Source organism: Urocitellus parryii, chromosome 15 (genome assembly GCF_045843805.1).
Source record: "Urocitellus parryii isolate mUroPar1 chromosome 15, mUroPar1.hap1, whole genome shotgun sequence".
NCBI lineage: Eukaryota > Metazoa > Chordata > Mammalia > Rodentia > Sciuridae > Urocitellus > Urocitellus parryii.
Genome location: NC_135545.1, coordinates 48,835,302 through 48,854,136, shown reverse-complemented (window position 1 = coordinate 48,854,136; position 18,835 = coordinate 48,835,302). Strand labels below are relative to the sequence as shown.

At 40.9% G+C, this 18,835-nt stretch overlaps 1 protein-coding gene across 2 annotated transcripts; it reads left to right on the top strand.

Annotated features, from left to right (window-relative positions):
* Window positions 1–41: 41 nt before the first annotated feature.
* Kars1 (lysyl-tRNA synthetase 1) lies at window positions 42–17,274 on the top strand. 2 transcript variants are annotated; one of them, XM_026409130.2, is made up of 15 exons: window positions 64–148; window positions 2,705–2,884; window positions 5,592–5,751; window positions 6,681–6,846; window positions 10,006–10,099; window positions 10,459–10,645; window positions 10,751–10,876; window positions 12,179–12,298; window positions 13,175–13,337; window positions 13,448–13,621; window positions 13,871–13,956; window positions 14,399–14,484; window positions 15,350–15,476; window positions 16,336–16,479; window positions 16,992–17,274. In XM_026409130.2, exons 2-15 carry the CDS (start codon window positions 2,739–2,741, stop codon window positions 17,088–17,090), a joined length of 1,878 nt encoding a protein of 625 aa, XP_026264915.1. In that variant the 5' UTR covers window positions 64–148; window positions 2,705–2,738; the 3' UTR covers window positions 17,091–17,274. The 2 variants fall into 2 exon arrangements, with proteins under 2 accessions (XP_026264916.1, XP_026264915.1); XM_026409131.2 differs by lacking the exon at window positions 2,705–2,884 and having other exon boundaries at window positions 42–148.
* The last annotated feature ends 1,561 nt before the right edge of the window (window positions 17,275–18,835 follow it).

Below are 18,835 nucleotides of genomic sequence, written 5' to 3'. Positions count from 1 at the left end.
CTTCTCCCGGAAGAGGCGGAGCTCCGGCGCCTGACCCGGAAACTGTCGTGTCCCCCCTCGTCACTTTTGGGTCGGGCCCTCAAGGGAAGATGGCCACGGTGGAAGGGGCTCAGGTGAAAGTGGATGGCGAGCCGAAACTGAGCAAAAAGTAAGTGTGGCTGTGGGTCGTTAAGCTTTGAGGTCGCAGAATCCAGGCTGCGAAGTGCCTTCAGGCTCCCCGTCAAGTCTTCTATTGCCGGACTCCTGCCCTCGCGGGTACGCACATGTTGGGTCCCAGCCTCTGCGCCCTGGAAACTACGTCCCCCGGGATGCCCCGGGGCCTCCGCAGGGCACTGGAGGGGTCCCCCATTTTACTGCAGGAGAATGCGAAGGAGAAACCCGCACCAGAACCCAGAAGAGACAGAAAGAAAAAGTGTAACTTCCTTGTCTCCCCACTCTGTCAACTGCTTTCTTTTTATTATGGAGCCACTTCCTAATGAAGAGGTTGGAGAAATGCGGAATACCTTAGCTTTTTATAAAAACCTTAGAATTTTTTCCCCCCACCAGGGTTATACTGCACCTCGTGTATGAAAAGGGGTCAGTTCTAAAACTGTCGTGTACCTACCTATCTGGGTTTTTCAGAGTATCTATTAGAAATGAGTGAGTGATCAGTGTCCAGCAGTGGAGACCAACTTATCCAGCTAATACACCAAGCTGCCCTTAGTCTGTTGGGTGTTTCTTTGTTAACCACCCAAATCCTTGAAATGTGTTGGTGAGCATAGATCAAGATTAGCCACCCTTTAACCGGCTGTGTCTTATTTCCTCTGAATAACTACATTCCCTCTCAACCTGGGTTTCCCATTTGAACCACAAAACACAGGCAGTGATTTGAGTGGTTCTCAGAACCACTTCCAGAGGCAGAGTATGGAGGTTAAATTCTGCAAACTGTCGTGCTTTGGTGCATTTTTAGCACTTAATCCTCTTGCTGAACCCTGGGAATTATTGAAGACAATTCTAAAATGAGTAAGAATTGATTTTTTTCCTTCTGTCTCTATTTTTATGCTTTGGTGTATATTTGAAAAGCTAGAAGGCAAATGTCTAAATTTATGATTGGTAGCACCCTGTATGTTGTCCTTCATTGTAGCGATTTATGGATTTCTGTCAGTGTTTAGGACATGCTCTTAGGCCTTAGGGAAAATTGAATGCATTTTGATACGTTACATTAATGTTTAAATTTTAGGACTGTAAATCATAAATGTTTTAAAAGCAAGATGCTTAGTCAACAGTGCTATATTAAAGTAAACTGAGAGAACTAGTCAATTTTTCTACTGTCTTTTCTTAAATACATCTACACTTTTGGGGGGAAGGTTCCAGGGATTGAACTCAGGAGCACTCTGCCACTGAGCCACATACCCAGCCCTGTTTTGTATTTTATTTAGAGACAGGGTCTCACTGAGTTGCTTAGCACCTTGTTTTCCATGAGGCTGGCTTTGAACTTGTGATCCTCATGTCTCAGGCTAGCTGCTGGGATCACAGGCGTGAACCACCATGCCCAATACAGCTACACTTTTTTTTGAGCAATTTTTATGTGCTGGCACCATACTAGATCAATAAAAGTGTTCTGTCTGATCTCAGTAATAACATTGTAAAGTTTTTTTTTTTTTCCCAGTGAATGAACTGAGGTGCTAGGCGATTAAATGCATGCTAAAGTTTTCCTTCCTTATGTGTGTTTTGGTACTGATCTATAGCACTGAGGCAGAGATCTAAAATGAAGTTCATATCAAGTCTGTACTGACTGTTGTACTGTCTCACATTGTCTAAAAGAATTTGTTGTTGATATTGTATGTTGTATGCCCCTCTGGTGACCATAGGCTAAAATAATTATGATTAACATTCCCTTCTATTTCTTGATTTTTCTTGGTCTGAAATTTTTAGTGAGCACCATTTCACTCTAGGTATTGTCCCCAAGTTTTGAAAACAGATGGACTACCTGCCCCAATGACTCATTCTCAAGTGAGATTCCCTCTCAAATTTATTTTAACACAGTAGAGTGTTATCCCTATAATCCCATTGTCTTCGGGTCTCACTGATATGTAAACAATGAAATCTAATGTCCTTCCTGAAATTCACTTTTCCTGCTTATTCTTAGAATTCATCTTGTCTTTGACTCAGATGTTTTCTGTGGCTTCCTTCCTTCCTTTTTTTTTTTTTTTTTTTTTTAAATGGGGTTTCACTGCTGTGTTTTGTCTAGGTTGTTCTGGGCTCAAATGAGCCTAGTACCTCAGCTTCCCAAATAGCTGGGACTATAGACACACACACTACCACACCTATCTATGTGCCTTTCTTTTAGGTAGAGCTTGCATTTGATAGTAGCATTTTCTTCATATTTTATATGCTTTTCATTGACATGAGAGAAATCACACTTTAGGGGCTTCAAAAACACTGCCTCACATTCTGTCTTCCATACTATAGAATATTGTGATCGTTTTTACCTGTTGATTGACCTGCATTTGACATTTAGCTCCAGTTATGCACCTTTTTTCCATAGCCAGAACAAAGAACATTGTCTGTTACAGTTGCAGCACAGTGTTAAGAGGGTCTTAGTTTAGATGGAACCCTAAAAGGAGTGCAAACATTGCTCCCTTCCCCGAAATCAAGAGTGCAGTTTGGGTGGGTATATAATGTCTGTCCCCATCTGACACCACATCTCTGTGTTTCCTGCTAGGTGGTGGTAATCATTAGTTCCAGGGTGTTCTGCCATGTTGATGCAAGCTGCTGTAAAGCTTGTTAGGGGGTCCCTGCGTCAAACCTCCTGGGCAGAGTGGGGTCAGAGGGAACTTCGACTGGGTCAACTTGCTCCTTTCACAACGCTTCACAAGGACAAGCCACTTTCTAATAAAAGAAGGTTGGTGCCCATTACCTTCTTTATTGCTCTGGGAGCAAAAATCCTTTCCCTCTGTTATCTGTTAAGCCCTTGGCCAAGTCTTTGGAATTGTTGCTAAGGAAAAAAAGAGCTCTATAACTAGAATCAATAACCCTTTATCTGCTTTCTCTTTATAAATTCAAATCCCCCTTCTTAGAGTCTTGAGATGATTCTAGATCAGTACTGAGAACAAAATTCTTGTTTGAATAAAGAATTTCTGGTGCCAGTTATTTTCTCTTTTCTGTCTTCCTGTGGTTTTGTTTGCTCTTGAGATTAATTTGGTTCTAGTTTTGGAGCTATCTTTAGGACTTTCATGGGTTATCTTTAGGATTGAGTTAAAAGTTGAATGGAGGGCTGGGGATATAGCTCAGTTGGTAGAGTGCTGGCCTTGCATGTACAAGGCCCTGGGTTGGATCCCAAATATATATATATATATATATATATATATATTATTATTATTATTATTTTTGTTGTTTTTATTTTGAGACAAGATCTTGCTATGATACTTAGGGCCTCACTAAATTGCTGAGGCTGGCCTTGAACTTGTGATTCTCCTCCCTGGGTCTGTTGAGTCACTGGGATTACAGGTTGGATCCCAAATATATATATCACATACACACACAAAAGAGTTGAATGGAAAACAGATTTATTTTAATCCTGGAGAAAACCAGATAGACTCTGTTGCCCACTGATTGAATTATAGCAGGATAGGCAACTATTACTTTGAAACCATCAGGATCAGTTTTTCTTGCTTAAAAGATGATCAAGTTGGGCTGGGGTTGTAGCTCAGTGGTAGAGCACTTGCCTAGCATGTGTGAGGCCCTGGGTTCGATTCTCAGTACCACATATAAATAAATAAAAATAAAGGTCCATTCACAACTAAAAAACATTTAAAAAAAAAAAAGATGATCAAGTCAAAATTTCAATTTTTTTAAGTATTTACTTTTTAGTTGTAATTGGACACAATACCTTTATTTATTTATCTTTATGTGGTGCTGAGGATCAAACCCAGGGCTTCGCACATGCTAGGCAAGCACTCTACCACTGAGCCACAACCCCAGTCCCCCAAATTTCAATTTTTTAAATTATTCTCTTTTCTTTTCGTACCAGGGGTTGAACCCAGAGGTGCTTAACCACTGAGCCAAACCCTAGTCCTTTTTAGTTTTTATTTTGAGACAAGATCTTGCTAAGATACTTAGGGCCTCACTAAATTGCTGAGGCTGGCCTTGAACTTGTGATTCTCCTGCCTCGGTCTCTTGAGTCACTGGGATTACAGGTGTGGTCCATCATACCTGGCTAAATTATTCTTAACTCATTGAAAACGAACCAAACAATGCAAACATGTTGCCATGGTTCACTGTTGGCAGAATATTCAGTTTTAATCAGTGGTTTGAAATGATGATTCATAAATTCTCTTTGAATAATGAGGTATCTGTCTTTACCCAAGTCTATTTATTTCTGGGTCAGATAGCATGTGAGATCATAAGGGATACTGAGTTGCCTACTGCCCCCCGCTGGGGATTGAACCCAGGGATTCCATACCACTGAGCTACAACACCAGCCCTTTTATTTATTTATTTATTTTTGAACAGGGTCTCACTGAGTTGCTTAAGGCCTCACTAAGTTTATTGAGGCTTACCTCAAACTTGTGATCCTACCACCTCACCCTCCCAAGTTGCTGTATGCTACTATACCTGGCCATTGCTTTGATTTTTGAGTCTCACATGACACATATGTGGAATTTGGATGACAATAGATTTGACTAGAAATGTATCCAAATTTGTGTGTTTTCTCTGGTAGATGCAGAGAGTAAAGGGTTAAGAGAGCGAGGAATAACTAGACTTAGCTTACATTTGAGTGCTCACTAAATGCCAGGGCCAGGATCATCCCCTTACAAACATCTCAATCCTCACACAACAACTGGGAAGAGACTGTCTTGTTTCCATTTCCTAGAAGGGCGAAATTAAGTTATTTCCCCAAGGTCACTTAATTGGTAGGTGTGTCAGAATTTATTAGTCTCAGGCAGTCTGACTACAAAGATGATATATTATCCTCTGTACTCTGCTGCCTTGTACACTGTTCTACCCTGCTCCAAGCCAGGCTCCAGTGGGCAAAAAGTGAGACCAGTGTTAACAGCCATTCTTAGATCAGTTTGTGGGGTGTCTCCTTGATGTCTGTAAAACCCACTCTTTCCCCATCTGTGACCTAATTCACTCTTCATTGAGGGGATGGTAGACAAAGCTGGAAACGCTGCCTGTAGGATCTGTAGGAACTGCCTCTTCTACAAAGGATACCAGGCAACTGAGATTCAATCCTTGGCTTCAAGGAGCTCCATAGCCTAGGTAGCTCGAGAAAAGCCTATCCTGCTGATTTTCTAGGAAATATTTCTTTCTTAAATATAAACTAATATTTAGGGATTTCTTATACCATGCATCTTGGTTTTAGTTGGGACCTAATGCCAAGTTTGGACTGGAAAGCAAAGACTGAAAATGATCTGTTGCATCTTTATATAAAGCTTATTTTTTTCCTTAATATCTTTCACATATAGAATTTAGTGACTTAAAAGGCTGGATTTGGTATGGAAGAACATTTTCCCCAATCTGTTTATATTTTTGGAAAGTGATATGGGGCAGAAGATGGAAGACTCATGAGACAACTTTCACATTGAATGCTTTCATCTTCCCAACAGTGAACTAAAGAGACGCCTGAAAGCTGAGAAAAAAGTAGCAGAGAAGGAGGCCAAGCAGAAGGAGCTCAGTGAGAAACAGCTAAGCCAGGCCACTGCTGCTGCCACCAACCATGCCAATGAAAATGGTGTGGGTTCTGAAGAGGAGAGCCTGGATCCAAATGTGAGTCCCTCAGGCTGCTGGTATAGACGACACAGGAAAATTTCTGATAAGGCTTATTATGGCAGATTCCTGGCGATCAGGCAGTTAAGAGGGACCAGTGACTAAGATAAATAAGAACTAGAATAGGCACTGGACCTTGGGTCATTGCCAGTGGGTAAAGAGAGCCTGTCATACCATCTGGCTAAAGTCACAGGTCCTGAGTTTCTTATGTCAACTCCTAACGGGCAGCTGGGAAAGTCTAGTACTCTCAAGTGACTAATTACTCTTCCTTAGTTGGCCTTATAGCACCTCCAAAAACTATGGTTTATTTTAGTTAGCAAAATGTAGTCCATCAGAAGGATCTACCTCTCACTCCCTCACTTCATCCTTCCCTCTCTGATAATGTACCTAAAATTGTATTACACACAGCCATGCCTGTTTGTTTACAGTTGTCTAAGGCTGCTTTCTCATTACCACAGCAGAATTGAGAAGTTACATCAAAACATTTACTGATCCCTGCTGTAGAATATTCCTCATTTTCATCCTGAAGACCCCATGGTCCTGCCTCAGAGAAAAAAAATCCAATGTATAACCTGGGTTAGGAGAATAGAAGATAAGTGACTCACCATGCAGATGTAGTCCACAAAAGGAACCATGGCCACACATATCAATTACATTTTTATTATTTTAAGTAGAAATCGAGTTTTTCTTTTTTATTTTGAAATTCTGTCCTTCATTTCCAGTTATAGATCTGGCCAGTCTCCATATTTTAAGTATATGAATATGTATCATGTATTCAGACCTATGATTTCCAGAGTGCAGAGGGTTTGGTTAGAGAGAACCTTAATGTTTTGGGGCCCCACTGAGACAGAAGAATCCTGCTAGATGGGCCATCGGTCTGGCTAGGTTCAACTTCTCACAGGCTTTGTTGTTATTTGTTTCTTTAACAGCAATACTACAAGATCCGCAGTCAAGCAGTCCACCAACTGAAGGTCAATGGGGAGGACCCCTACCCACATAAATTCCATGTAGACATCTCACTCACTCACTTCATCCAAGAATATAGTCACCTGCAGCCGGGGGATCACCTGACCGACATCACCTTAAAGGTGGCAGGTAGGAAGATTCCTTGGCAGTTTATTGAGCTCCCAAAGTAGGCAGGCCCCATCAGTAACACAAAGGAAGGTTTGAGTTTGTCTTGCTTTCAGGTAGGCTGTGTTAGCCTATTGAACTAGGAAAGTACTATTCATAGGGAGAAGCAGAGCATCCTGGAAGCATGGGTCACATTCCACATCAGGTGATGTTACAGAGGAAGGGGCATTCTCTGTGGGGAACTCCTCGCAGCCTGATGCTGCTGCTATTTCATAGTTCTTTATAAATACTTCCTTCAACAGTGGGGAACCATGGGCCCAGGCTCCTAAGAATTTCAGTCTTCATTCTGAGAATGCGTTATTTCTAGAGCATTGTTATTTGGGGGTTATAGTATCTTGTGTGGGATCTTGTACTTAATTTAAAAAATCAAATCATGTCTGTTGCCTCCGCTCCCCTTTCCACAAATAATAATAAAATTATCCATTGTAGAAAATGTAGAACATTCAAAGAAGGAGAAAAAATTACCCATGGTTCTTCCACCCAGGGAGAACCTCTGCCAACACCTAAATGTCCCCCAAATTTGTTCTTTTTCCTTAAAGCCTAATAATTTCACTAAAATATGTCTTGATATTGGTCATTTTGGTTTAGTATTTTTAGATACGTGTCTTTATATGGTATTTTTAAAGTCTTTCACATTAGAAAATTTATTTGTGTTTTGTATCTTGTTTTGACATTTTTTGGTACTCATTTTTTCTGTATGTTGTATCTTTGATCCTTTGCAGTAATTGTCATTTTCTTCAAATCCATTTTATCTTTCCTTCATATATGATTTTAAATTTTATCCTCCATTTCATCTTGTTTCTCTTAATGTATTATTTGTTATTTGTAGTCACTCTTATTTCCTTCTAATTTAATCATCATTTCTGATTTTTTTTTTTTGGGGGGGGTGCTGGGGATTAAACCCAGGGGCACTTATATTTTAGTTTGTATTATTATTATTTTTGATACTAGGGACTGAACCCAGAGAAACTTACCCACTAAGCCACATCCCCAATCCTTTTTTTGTATTTTGTTTAGAGAGAGGGTCTCACTGAGTAGCTTAGGGCCTATTGCTAAGTTTCTGAGGCTGGCTTTGAATTTGCAGTCCTCCTGCCTTAGCCTCCCAAAGCCTCTAGGATTACAGGTGTGCATCACCACACCCAGCTTCATTTCTGAAAAAAAAAAAAAATTACATGGTTTTTAATGTCTTTTAACTCATTGTGAATTGGTTACAATTTTTTTGTTTTTCTTGGCATGTCTTGAGTGCTTTAATTTTGTCTGTGGGTATGCTATCTAATCATATTCTTATTCTTCTTGTCCCCCTGCGCTGCTGTACTGAAAAAATTGAACCCAGGGCTTTGTACATATTAGGCAAGCAGGTACCACTGAGCTACCTCTCAGCCCTTTCTATTTTATTTCAAGACAGGGTCTTGCTAAGTTACACAGGCTTAGTTTTCCTGAATGTTAATAAGAAGGTTAATGTATAGATACTTTTCAACTACACTATTTTATTTTTGTGAAGTGTTCAGAAATATAGATGTTGGCTTTCTGAGATTTCTTAGCTGTTTTTCCTCACTTTCATTTGCTTTCTCTTTTCCTTTATCTCTGTTTTCCTTGTCCTGTTCAATTTGGCCTCATCCTGGGAGAGAACCTTTCTGGTAGAGAGTTTCCATGAGCTACATTGCTCCGTCCCCTTTGGAGCATTTATAGTGTAGCCCCACCTTTATGAGAATGGACACATTCTCTCTCAGTTTCAGCTGCTGTCCTCTGGTTAGCCTGGAGGAAAATCTTCATACATTCTCTAGTGAACACCTTTGGCTCCGGGGGCAGTTCTTCAGTTCTCAGATCCATCAGATGCCTCATCCTTCCCCACTGCATTATTCCCATAAGGAGGTTTTAGAGCTCTTGTGCTTTGCTTCATCCATGATTTGTATTGGGGGCTTCTTTTTTTCTTTTCTATAAGTGTATTTAGTTTTTAACTAGTTTATTTCCTGATAACTATTATTTGGGAGTTCTTGAAATTGTCTTCCCACACAATTTATCCATGGATTTTTGGCTTTTCCTATCTGGTTGCACTTTGGATTTTTATATGCTATTCAGGAAGATTGAAAGTCTGTGCTGCCACTTGCACTGCCATCCTCTGGGAACTCAGAAAGCATCTTTAAAGCCATATCTTGCCAAGTATGGTGGCATATGCCTGTAATCCCAGGTACTTGGAAGGCTGAGGCTGAAGGATTACAGGTTTGACACCAGCGTGAGCAACTTAGTGAGACTCTATCCCAAAATTAAAAAATAAAAAGGCTGGGGATGAGCTGGGCAGGGTGGCACACACCTATAATCCCAGTGACTCAGGAGCCTGAAGCAGGAAGATCACAAGTTCAAACCCAGTCTCAGCAATTTAGTGAGACCTTGAGCACCTCAGCCAGACCCTGTCTCTAATAAAATATATTTTAAAAAGGGGGCTGGGACAGGGCTGGGGTTGTTGCTCAGTGGTAGAGCTCTTGCCTCAAACATGTGCTTCATGTGTTCCATCCTCAGCACCACATAAAAACAAACAAATAAAGGTATTGTGTCCATCTACAACTGAAAAGATATTTAAAAGGTGGGGGGGGCTAGGGATATGGCTTGATGGTTAAGCACCCCTGGGGTCAATCCTGGTACCAAAAAAAAAAAGCTAAGGATAATACAGGTATACAGTGGTGCCCTCCTGTAATCCCAGTGTCTCAAGGGGCTAAGGCAGAAGGATCACAAGTTCAAGACCAGCCTCAGAAACTTAACAAGGTCCTAAACAACTTATTGAGACCCTGTGGGGGACTGGAGATACACCTCAATAGTAAAGCGTACATCTTCCCCACCCCTGGCTTCCCCCACTTAAATCATTCACACCAGAAAAAGGGGGGGCGGAGCCTGGGAATGTAGTGTGGTAATAGATTACTCCTAGGTTCAACCCCCAGTACTGCAAAAACAAGTTATCTCCCTACACATCTTTGGTTTTAATGCAGATCATTGGCATGAGAGAAAGGAATTCTGGACCTCAGGTCACAATCAGATTGTTTTGCCTTATGTTGCAGAGGGAACTTTTTCTGCACTGATACCACGAAATGGTTTCTGGTCCATTAGTCAGTATTTTTATTCTTTTTCTAGGTAGGATCCATGCTAAAAGAGCTTCTGGGGGGAAGCTAATCTTCTATGACCTTCGAGGAGAGGGTGTCAAGTTGCAAGTCATGGCCAATTCCAGGTACATAGAAGTATCCTGTTTCAATCCCTTCTGTGCTGGCCTAGAGGAACACAGTTTGGGACACTGCTGATGTCTTATTTTCTCATTGGTATTTGAAGTTAGAATAAGAAGGAAGGGCAAGGTTGGGTAAGGCTGAGAAGAAGATAAAAAGACCATCTGTGCACCTGGAAAATAATGACTGCTCTCCAGTTGCATGACAACTAAAATAAAAAGATAATTCTTTTTAGCGGTTAGCCAAGAATCTGAGATTCTTCTTGGGCTCATTAAGTACTAAACAGTTGAGTTAGGGTTCTATAGTAAACCTGTGGCCAGTATTAATTTGAAATAATGTACAATGAGTTACATTTACTTTCATTCAGGAATTACAAATCAGAGGAAGAATTTATTCATATCAATAACAAACTGCGCCGGGGAGACATAATTGGAGTTCAGGGGAATCCTGGGAAAACCAAGAAGGGCGAGTTGAGTATCATTCCCTATGAGATCACACTGCTCTCTCCCTGCTTGCATATGCTACCTCATCTTCACTTTGGCCTCAAAGACAAGGTAAGTTCTCATAATCTGCTAGCTGTAGCACAGAGATGCATTCCGTTTTGTTTTTTCATATCACTGAATCAAACCAGTGATTTCTAACTGCTGCTTTTGGTTTAGGAAACAAGGTATCGTCAGAGATACTTGGACTTGATCCTGAATGACTTTGTGAGGCAGAAATTTATCATCCGCTCTAAGATCATCACATACATAAGAAGTTTCTTGGATGAGCTGGGATTTCTAGAGGTAATGGAGGGATGGAGGGTGAAGGTTCCTTAGGTGACGTGATGAGTCACCTTGCCATGTTTGTCTCTTACGATCCCTTCCCTTCTCCTTTCCAAGCCATTTCCTATATCAGTTTCCTTCACGCCTAATGAGACCATCCTCTTTTTTTTTTTTTGGCCATTGTCTTTGTTGTACCTTAATTATTTAGCATTCTAACTCCCAAAATAATGAGCAAGGTGTAGGGCATCCACATGCATGTCATGTTCAACATGTTATCAAGTCTTTGTGGGTTTTGTAGCATTAAAAAATATTTTTTAATTGTATGAAAAAGACAGATGTATGTAGTGGGAAACAAAGTAAATAGAAGCAAATGTGAAAGTACCTTTTGCTTCTTTTAACTAACTTCCTTCCCCAAACTGGAGCATTAAAATGTATTCTTTCTTACCATTTACTATGCATATATGCATACACACAGTATAAATGGAGTATGTGTGTGTAAATGTTTTGGAGAGCTTGTTTTAGTTTTTGCTTTAACTATAAATGGAGTCACATTCTGTATTATAATGAACCTACCCTTCCACTTCATATATTTTGGAGCCTTTGTGCCTCACATGTACCTCACATGAACCAATGTTCCACATTGAACCCAGGGTGCTTAACTACTGAGCAACATCCCTCACCCTTTTTATTTTTTTATTTTAAGACAGAGTCTTACTAAGTTGCTTAGGCCCTTAGCCTCTTGAACTGCTGGGATAACAGGCATGCACCACCACCCCCAGCGCCCTCCCCCCACATTTCTTTTAAATGAGGCATAATTTATTGCTTCTCCTATTAATAATTTAGGTTTTTTCTGGTTTTCGTCTATATTAAATATTTCAGTGAACATCTTTATGCACACATGCAAATGTTTCTGCAAGATGAATCCCTAGGGGCTTGGGATATAGCTCAGTTGGTAGAGTGCTTGCCTTATATGCACACAGCCCTGGGTTCAATCCCCAGCACCACAAAAAGAAAGAAAAATAGATGAATCCCTAAAAGTAGAATAACTCCAAGGATGTAAGCAGTTAGATTTATAATAAATACTGCAAACTGAATTCAAGAAACGCTGTAGTCATTTAGATTACCATTTTTTAGCTTATGAAAATATTTGATCCTGTGTGTTATTAATGGGAATGAGACACTGATCTAGAAAATGAAGCAATCTATTTTTCTTTGTCAAGCACATGTTTATTACTGTTGAACTCACTTTTACTTTGAGATGTGATATTGAAAGCATGGTCCCTGATTATATGAGAACTTAATATTTCTCTCTGTCTTCTTAAGATTGAAACTCCTATGATGAATATCATCCCAGGAGGAGCTGTAGCCAAGCCTTTCATCACTTACCACAATGAGCTGGACATGAACTTATATATGAGAATTGCTCCAGAACTGTACCATAAGGTAGTCAATAATAACCTATTTCCTTAAAGAAGCTGGAGACTAGAAAATAATCGGCTAGCTAGGTATGATCAGAAACAATAGTAGTATTAGTAGTATTAAAGATTTAATAGCAGGAGAATGTTCTGATTTGTCAGGTTTATGGGTGTAATACTTCTAGAATTTCTCTACAAGGTCAGTAGAGCCTTGCAGTGTAGAGTGCAGAAGGATTGCAGTAAGTATACAGATATACCTACTTTGATTCCTCTAAAATTATAAAGTTTATAGTTTAGATCTGATTTTAGTCTTTTGTAAAAGAAAGATCAAAGCCTATCATTTTGGTTTCTTAGTTGTAGACAACAGAACTTGTTAACTAGTTTAAGGAAAATAAAAATTTATTCATCTGTATGAGGAAGCTCACAATCTCTAAGATAATCAGGCAGTCAGGCTCAGAGACCGCATAACTAAGAATGATGCTGAATCACATTTCATGTAGAACATGGTGTCTTTTCTTCTAGGCATAGGTCACTGCTAGTATCTGTAAAAGGTGGATATCTGATCCCCTTCACCAAAATGAATTTTGTGCAGTACCTACATCTTCCTTTAGTAGCTACCATGTTAAAAGTATCACAGTTGTGTCGGATTGGTTGGAGCTTGGTCACTTACTTGTTGCCTAACCCAAGATGCTTCTTTGGAGAGGCCCAGACTCACAAGGAGACAGGACAGGGAGATACAGAAAGAGTGTTCATAAGTCCTAGGTAGCCAAAAAGAATGACATCTGTTCACTACAGGGGTCTAAATAGAGCATGTATAAGCTGTGATAACCAGTTAGTAGATAGAAACTTTCCAGGACTGTTCAGACATGACTTCCTTCTCTGAGTATGGCCAATGTGTTGTCAGATGCTGGTGGTTGGTGGCATTGACCGGGTTTATGAAATTGGACGCCAGTTCCGGAATGAAGGGATTGATTTGACTCACAATCCTGAGTTCACCACCTGTGAGTTCTACATGGCATATGCAGACTATCACGATCTCATGGAAATCACAGAGAAGATGGTTTCAGGTGAGTCCTGCTCACTTTATCTTTCAAATTTATCTGTGGGGGCAGGTGTGCTGCTTCAAGAGGAGAGTTTCTTGGGCTTCATTCTTTTGAAATGGCCGGTTTCTCTTCAGGAATGGTGAAGAACATTACAGGCAGTTACAAGATCACCTACCACCCAGATGGCCCAGAGGGCCAAGCCTACGAGATTGATTTCACCCCACCTTTCCGGAGAATCAGCATGGTAGAAGAGCTTGAGAAAGCCCTGGGGGTGAAGCTGCCAGAAACAAACCTCTTTGAAACTGAAGGTAAAATAATAGTCCTCTATTTTATAGCCTGTCTTCCTGTTCAGCCCCAAATTGATTGGGTCAGAGCTAAAATTTCTATATCATTCTCTTTTTTGGCTTTATTGTTGTTTGTTTTGCAATGCTGGGGATTGAACCCAGGGTTCACAGATGCTCTACTACTGAGCCACGTTCCCAGCCCCCTCTTTATTATATGTTTTTACTGGGCTAATGTAATGTGTCTTGTCCTAACTTTTATATTTGTTACCACAGAAACTCGCAAAATTCTTGATGATATCTGTGTGGCAAAAGCTGTCGAATGCCCTCCACCTCGGACCACTGCCAGGCTCCTTGATAAGGTTAGAGGCCATGCCTTATCATGTGCTCATGTCTGTAGGAAACAGTTCACACTGGGAAGAGTTCATTTTTGCAGCTTCATAGGAAAACTGTAGAGGAAATAAAAGAATTAAGAACTGGGCATGGTGACACACTCTTGAAATCCCAGCACCTCTAGAGACTGAGGCTGTTTGAGGCCAGCCACAGCAACTTAGTGAGACCCTGTCTCAGAATAAAAAAGGTCCCTGGGTTCAATCTCGAGTACCAAAAATAAAAAACTTTAAACTGTTATACTAAGCTTTGTGCCAAGCAGTTCATGTGTATTATCTCAGCTAGTCCTTTCCCGTCTTTGAAAAAGCTATAGGATAAATCCATCTGGGTGGGAGCTGAGGTCTCCTCTTGGGCTAAGACTATCAAAAAACTATTCAGAAGTGACATCTAGTTCTGTTTTGCTTTCTGATTAAGCTTGTTGGGGAGTTCCTGGAAGTGACATGCATCAATCCTACATTCATCTGTGATCACCCGCAGATAATGAGCCCTTTGGCCAAATGGTAAGATATAACATGGTATTTTAGTTCTCTATTTCTGCATAACCACCCTAAAACTTAGTAGTGTAAAACAGGGTTTTTTTTTCCAGGATTTCCTAGGTTTGACTAGTTGGTGTTCTCCATGTAATGTTAGCTAGGATAAATCAGGTGGCTTTTTTCGATGGGGAATTCTTCTGCCAGGGAACTTTGGTTCTCCTCCCCATGGTCTACCAGATGGGACATCATCCTCCAGGGCCTTTTTATGTGGCCTCTGGCAGCATGGCCTGAGCTTCCTTTCAGCATAGCCAAGCCTTAACATGCAAAAAAACATATCAAGTGAGGCACATATCAAGTGGGCCATAGTGGTAATCACCTGTATCCCAGTGACTTAGAAGGTAGAGGCAGGAAGATCACAGGTTTGAGGCCAGCCTCAGCAACTTTACAAGGCCATAGCAACTTAGTGAGACCCTTTCTCAAAATAAAAAATAAAAAGGACTGGGAATGTAGCTCAGTGGTAAAGTGCCCTTGGGTTCAATCTGTAATACCGGAAATAAAACAGCAAGCTTCAGCTAATACCCCATTGACCAAACCAAGTCATGGCCTGCCCACAATTCAAGTGAGCGGGATGCAGAAGGTCATGAATATAGGAGGTGTGGTTCCATGTAACTGTCCGCCACACTGCTTATATGAAGCTAATCATATTTTCCTGGTTCTCTCACCCTCTTCACTATTACCTGAAATGATTTGGTGCTGAGACTGCATGTAGGCTTCAGGTCGTCATCGTAATTTCAGTCATACTTTTCAGTCCACTTTAATTCAGGAGCTCTTGTACCAGATGTTAAGTTAGGGGCCTAGATATGCAGCCTTCTCTATGGTCTTCTGTGCCCAGGCACCGCACCAAAGAGGGTTTGACTGAACGCTTTGAGCTATTCGTCATGAAGAAGGAAATATGCAATGCCTACACTGAGCTGAATGATCCCATGAGGCAGCGGCAGCTGTTTGAAGAACAGGCCAAGGTAAGAAAAGAGAGTGCAGACAAAGGCACATTTCACCACCTAACTCGGTCACCAGAAGATAGCAGCCTTCACCCTGGTCTGTGTCAATGTGCAGCTTTCTTGGTGACTAAACAGAAAGAAGGATAAGCACAACATTTGTTGGAGGAAGTCACATTTCAAGGTGGAAACTTTGGTTTTTGTTTTTGTTTTTTTTTTTTAATATTTATTTTTTAGTTCTCGGCGGACACAACATCTTTGTTGGTATGTGGTGCTGAGGATCGAACCCGGGCCGCACGCATGCCAGGCGAGCGCGCTACCGCTTGAGCCACATCCCCAGCCCGGAAACTTTGGTTTTTGACTGAAAAACACAGAGATTTTCTGTGTGGGGAACATGATATTTGTCTTTTTAAAAATACATTTGCCTAACAAGAACATTATTTTTCTTGGATTGTATATTTATTAAAGTGGCTTGGAAATGAGGCAGATAAAGATATAAAGAAGACAAAAACCCAGCAGGCTGCCTGAACTATCACTGCCACCAATGGGTGGTCTCAGGAAATGAGAGGACTCTTAGATCATCATATAGTCTTTTGAGAATTAGTCTCACTGAGAGTTCCAGAGTCCCAAGCAGTGGAGTCATTTTAGAGAATTTGTATGCATTCTGAGATAGAATTCATCAGTTCAGATCTCCAGGTTTTTGGAAAAAAGAGAAACAAACAAACAAACAAAAAACAGATCAATCCTGGAGTTAACTGGGCAATCCCAGTTTCCAGTAAGTCTTGAGTGCTAGGAGGTACTCCTTCAGATGTTTCATTGTGTTCATTTGGACATTGATATGTCCTGGAAGAGTGTCATCTTTTGGTTCTTTTTATTCTTCTAGGCCAAGGCTGCTGGTGACGATGAGGCCATGTTCATAGATGAAAATTTCTGTACTGCCCTGGAATATGGGCTGCCCCCTACAGCTGGCTGGGGCATGGGCATTGACCGCATCACCATGTTTCTCACAGATTCCAATAATATCAAGGTACACAGCAGCCCTCCATAGCACACACTGCCCAAAACTCTATTGTGTTGGAAGCAGAGCATGTGGCACAGGAGAATAAAGAAAAGTTTGGGGGGTATTAGGAGGAGCTGTTGGAGGAGTTCCACACCACTCCACAGGAGGCGGCTGAGAGCAATCTGACTTTAGAGGATTTAGTTTCTCCATATGAGACAGGAGGAATACTGATTATTTGCGTTTCATGAGTTTCCAGGAGAGTGCTGAGCTCTTTACAGGTGTTAGTTCATTTAATTTAAGTCAGCCCTGTTAAGTGTGGAAACCCGATTTTTGTCCAATTTTAATAGCGCCCATGTTTACTAATCCTATGGCACCCTAAGTAGTGCTGTGCATTAGTTCTCTTCCATCTGTTACTGAGAGAGACTGAGTTGAAATAAAAGAACACATTGATTTTTTTAGTGGATTTGGGTGGTAACGTTAACAGAGGCAAAAGGAATAGAATGCTTCCTAGCTTTAAAATGCATCTTTATCTCCTATAGGAGGTACTCCTGTTTCCTGCCATGAAGCCCGAAGACAAGAAGGAGACTGTAACAACCACTGATAAACTGGAAGGCACAACAGTTGGCACTTCTGTGTAGAAAACAGTTCCAGGGCATGTAATCAGGAATCCTTGCATTTCTGCAAAAGATCAGGTCTGCGAGGGAATTCTTTTATGTTGCCATCTATTTGACTACCACAGTTCAGTTCAGCCACCAGAAGAAAGAAGATGAATTAAGAGTTTCTTTTTACTCCTTGTTACCAAATAAACCATTTGTCTCTATCTTTGAACTGGTAACTCTTTACTCAAACTGCTGGTTCAATGAATGCTTAGGATTGTCCCATCTTATTCTTGGAACAAATTTGTATTAATGTCTGCTCTGTGTGGGCATTGTTTTGTTTTAAGGGATTTGGGGGCACAGCAATGAACAAAAGTCAAACCACTACTTTCATGAAATATGTATTCTTTTTGGGTTGGGGCAGCAGTAGGAAAAATAGACAAGAAACAAGTAAACAGATATTCTTTCTGGTGGGGGTACACACAAAGAAGAAAAATAGAGCAGTTGAGGGGTTCAGAGGTGCTATTCTGGATGTGGATGGGGGAGTGCTATTTTGAATATGGCTATCAAAAATAGCTATGCTATGGGACAATTAAGTAAAGATCTGGAAAGAGAGATGAGTGGGAAAAGGGCAATCCAGACTAGAGAACCATATTTTTGAGGAACAGCAAAGGGATTAGTAAAGGACAGTGAGGGGCCAGATTGTATAAGCCTGTGATAGTCACAGAATTATTTCATAATGAGCAAGATGGAAAGCCATTGGAGAGCTGAGCAAAGAATTACTTTTAAGGATGATTCTAGCTGGTGTGTGAAGAGCAAGAGTGAAAGCAAGCTGTTCTACTGGACTGGGGAGAGATCATAGCTTAGTTTTGGGTGTTAGCGATGGAAATTGTTGCACTTTTCTGGTTTCTGATGGCAACAGAATTGGCTGGTGAGATGTGGGATGAGAAAAGAAAATGTATTTCAAGGTTTCAGTTCTGAACAACTAGAAAAGTAGAGTCACCTTTTAGTGAGATGGGAAAAACTGAGGAAATGCATGTTTGAGAGGGAAAGATGAGAGTTTGGTTAGGACCTGTTAAGTTTGTCATACCTTTTAGACATGCAGGTGGAGATAATCCTGTTCAATAGGGAGCCTGAAATTTTCTCATTTTTAGCTTAATTCAGCAGGGCTGAGAATGTGACATGACAGGGTGTGGCTGAGAGCCTGTTGTTAGAATGGAGCCCCTTCTCCCTGACATGGAAGCAGCTGGAGAGAACTGTATTCAGAAGAGTCATGTATTAGAAAGCACTCGTCATTTGCACCTCAGCAAAAATCTCTGCAAGCATCCTAGTTTGGGAGTTGCCAGTCTACTTTCATAGAGCAGGTTTCTACTGCTATAGTTGGTAAAATGATATAAGTCTAACTTAGAACGAACAGCATATCTAACTGGGAACTACTGGGAGTGTGGAGCATCCCCGCTCCTAGTTAAGCTATGGATAACCAGATCGTATTTAAAAAAGAAACTCTTCCAATATGGTACATCCTCAGAAAGGCAATGTTAATTAAGATGGAGAAAGCCAACCCTCCATTGGGAGAATGTAGAGGATCAAGACCAGATAAGGGACTGGGCTGTGGCAATGTGGTCAATGTGGACCATTGGAAAAAGCTATCAGGAATGATGAAATTATTAGTGACCTAAAGATTTATTCAGCAGGCTGGAAACAGAAACCAGCTGTCTGGCCTTAAGTCTCTGGGAATAGAGGAATAGGTAGCAGTAAACTTGTATGTGGGGTTTAGCAGGAAACTG

What these genes read in the sequence shown, in the direction of transcription:
- Kars1 (XM_026409130.2), top strand. Translation starts at nt 2,739, where the DNA reads ATGTTGATGCAAGCTGCTGTAAAGCTTGTTAGGGGGTCCCTGCGTCAA. An exon ending in TGTTTGAAGAACAGGCCAAG is followed by an intron (nt 15,477 to 16,335) that starts GTAAGAAAAGAG and finishes TTATTCTTCTAG; the next exon opens with GCCAAGGCTGCTGGTGACGA. An exon ending in CAGATTCCAATAATATCAAG is followed by an intron (nt 16,480 to 16,991) that starts GTACACAGCAGC and finishes TATCTCCTATAG; the next exon opens with GAGGTACTCCTGTTTCCTGC.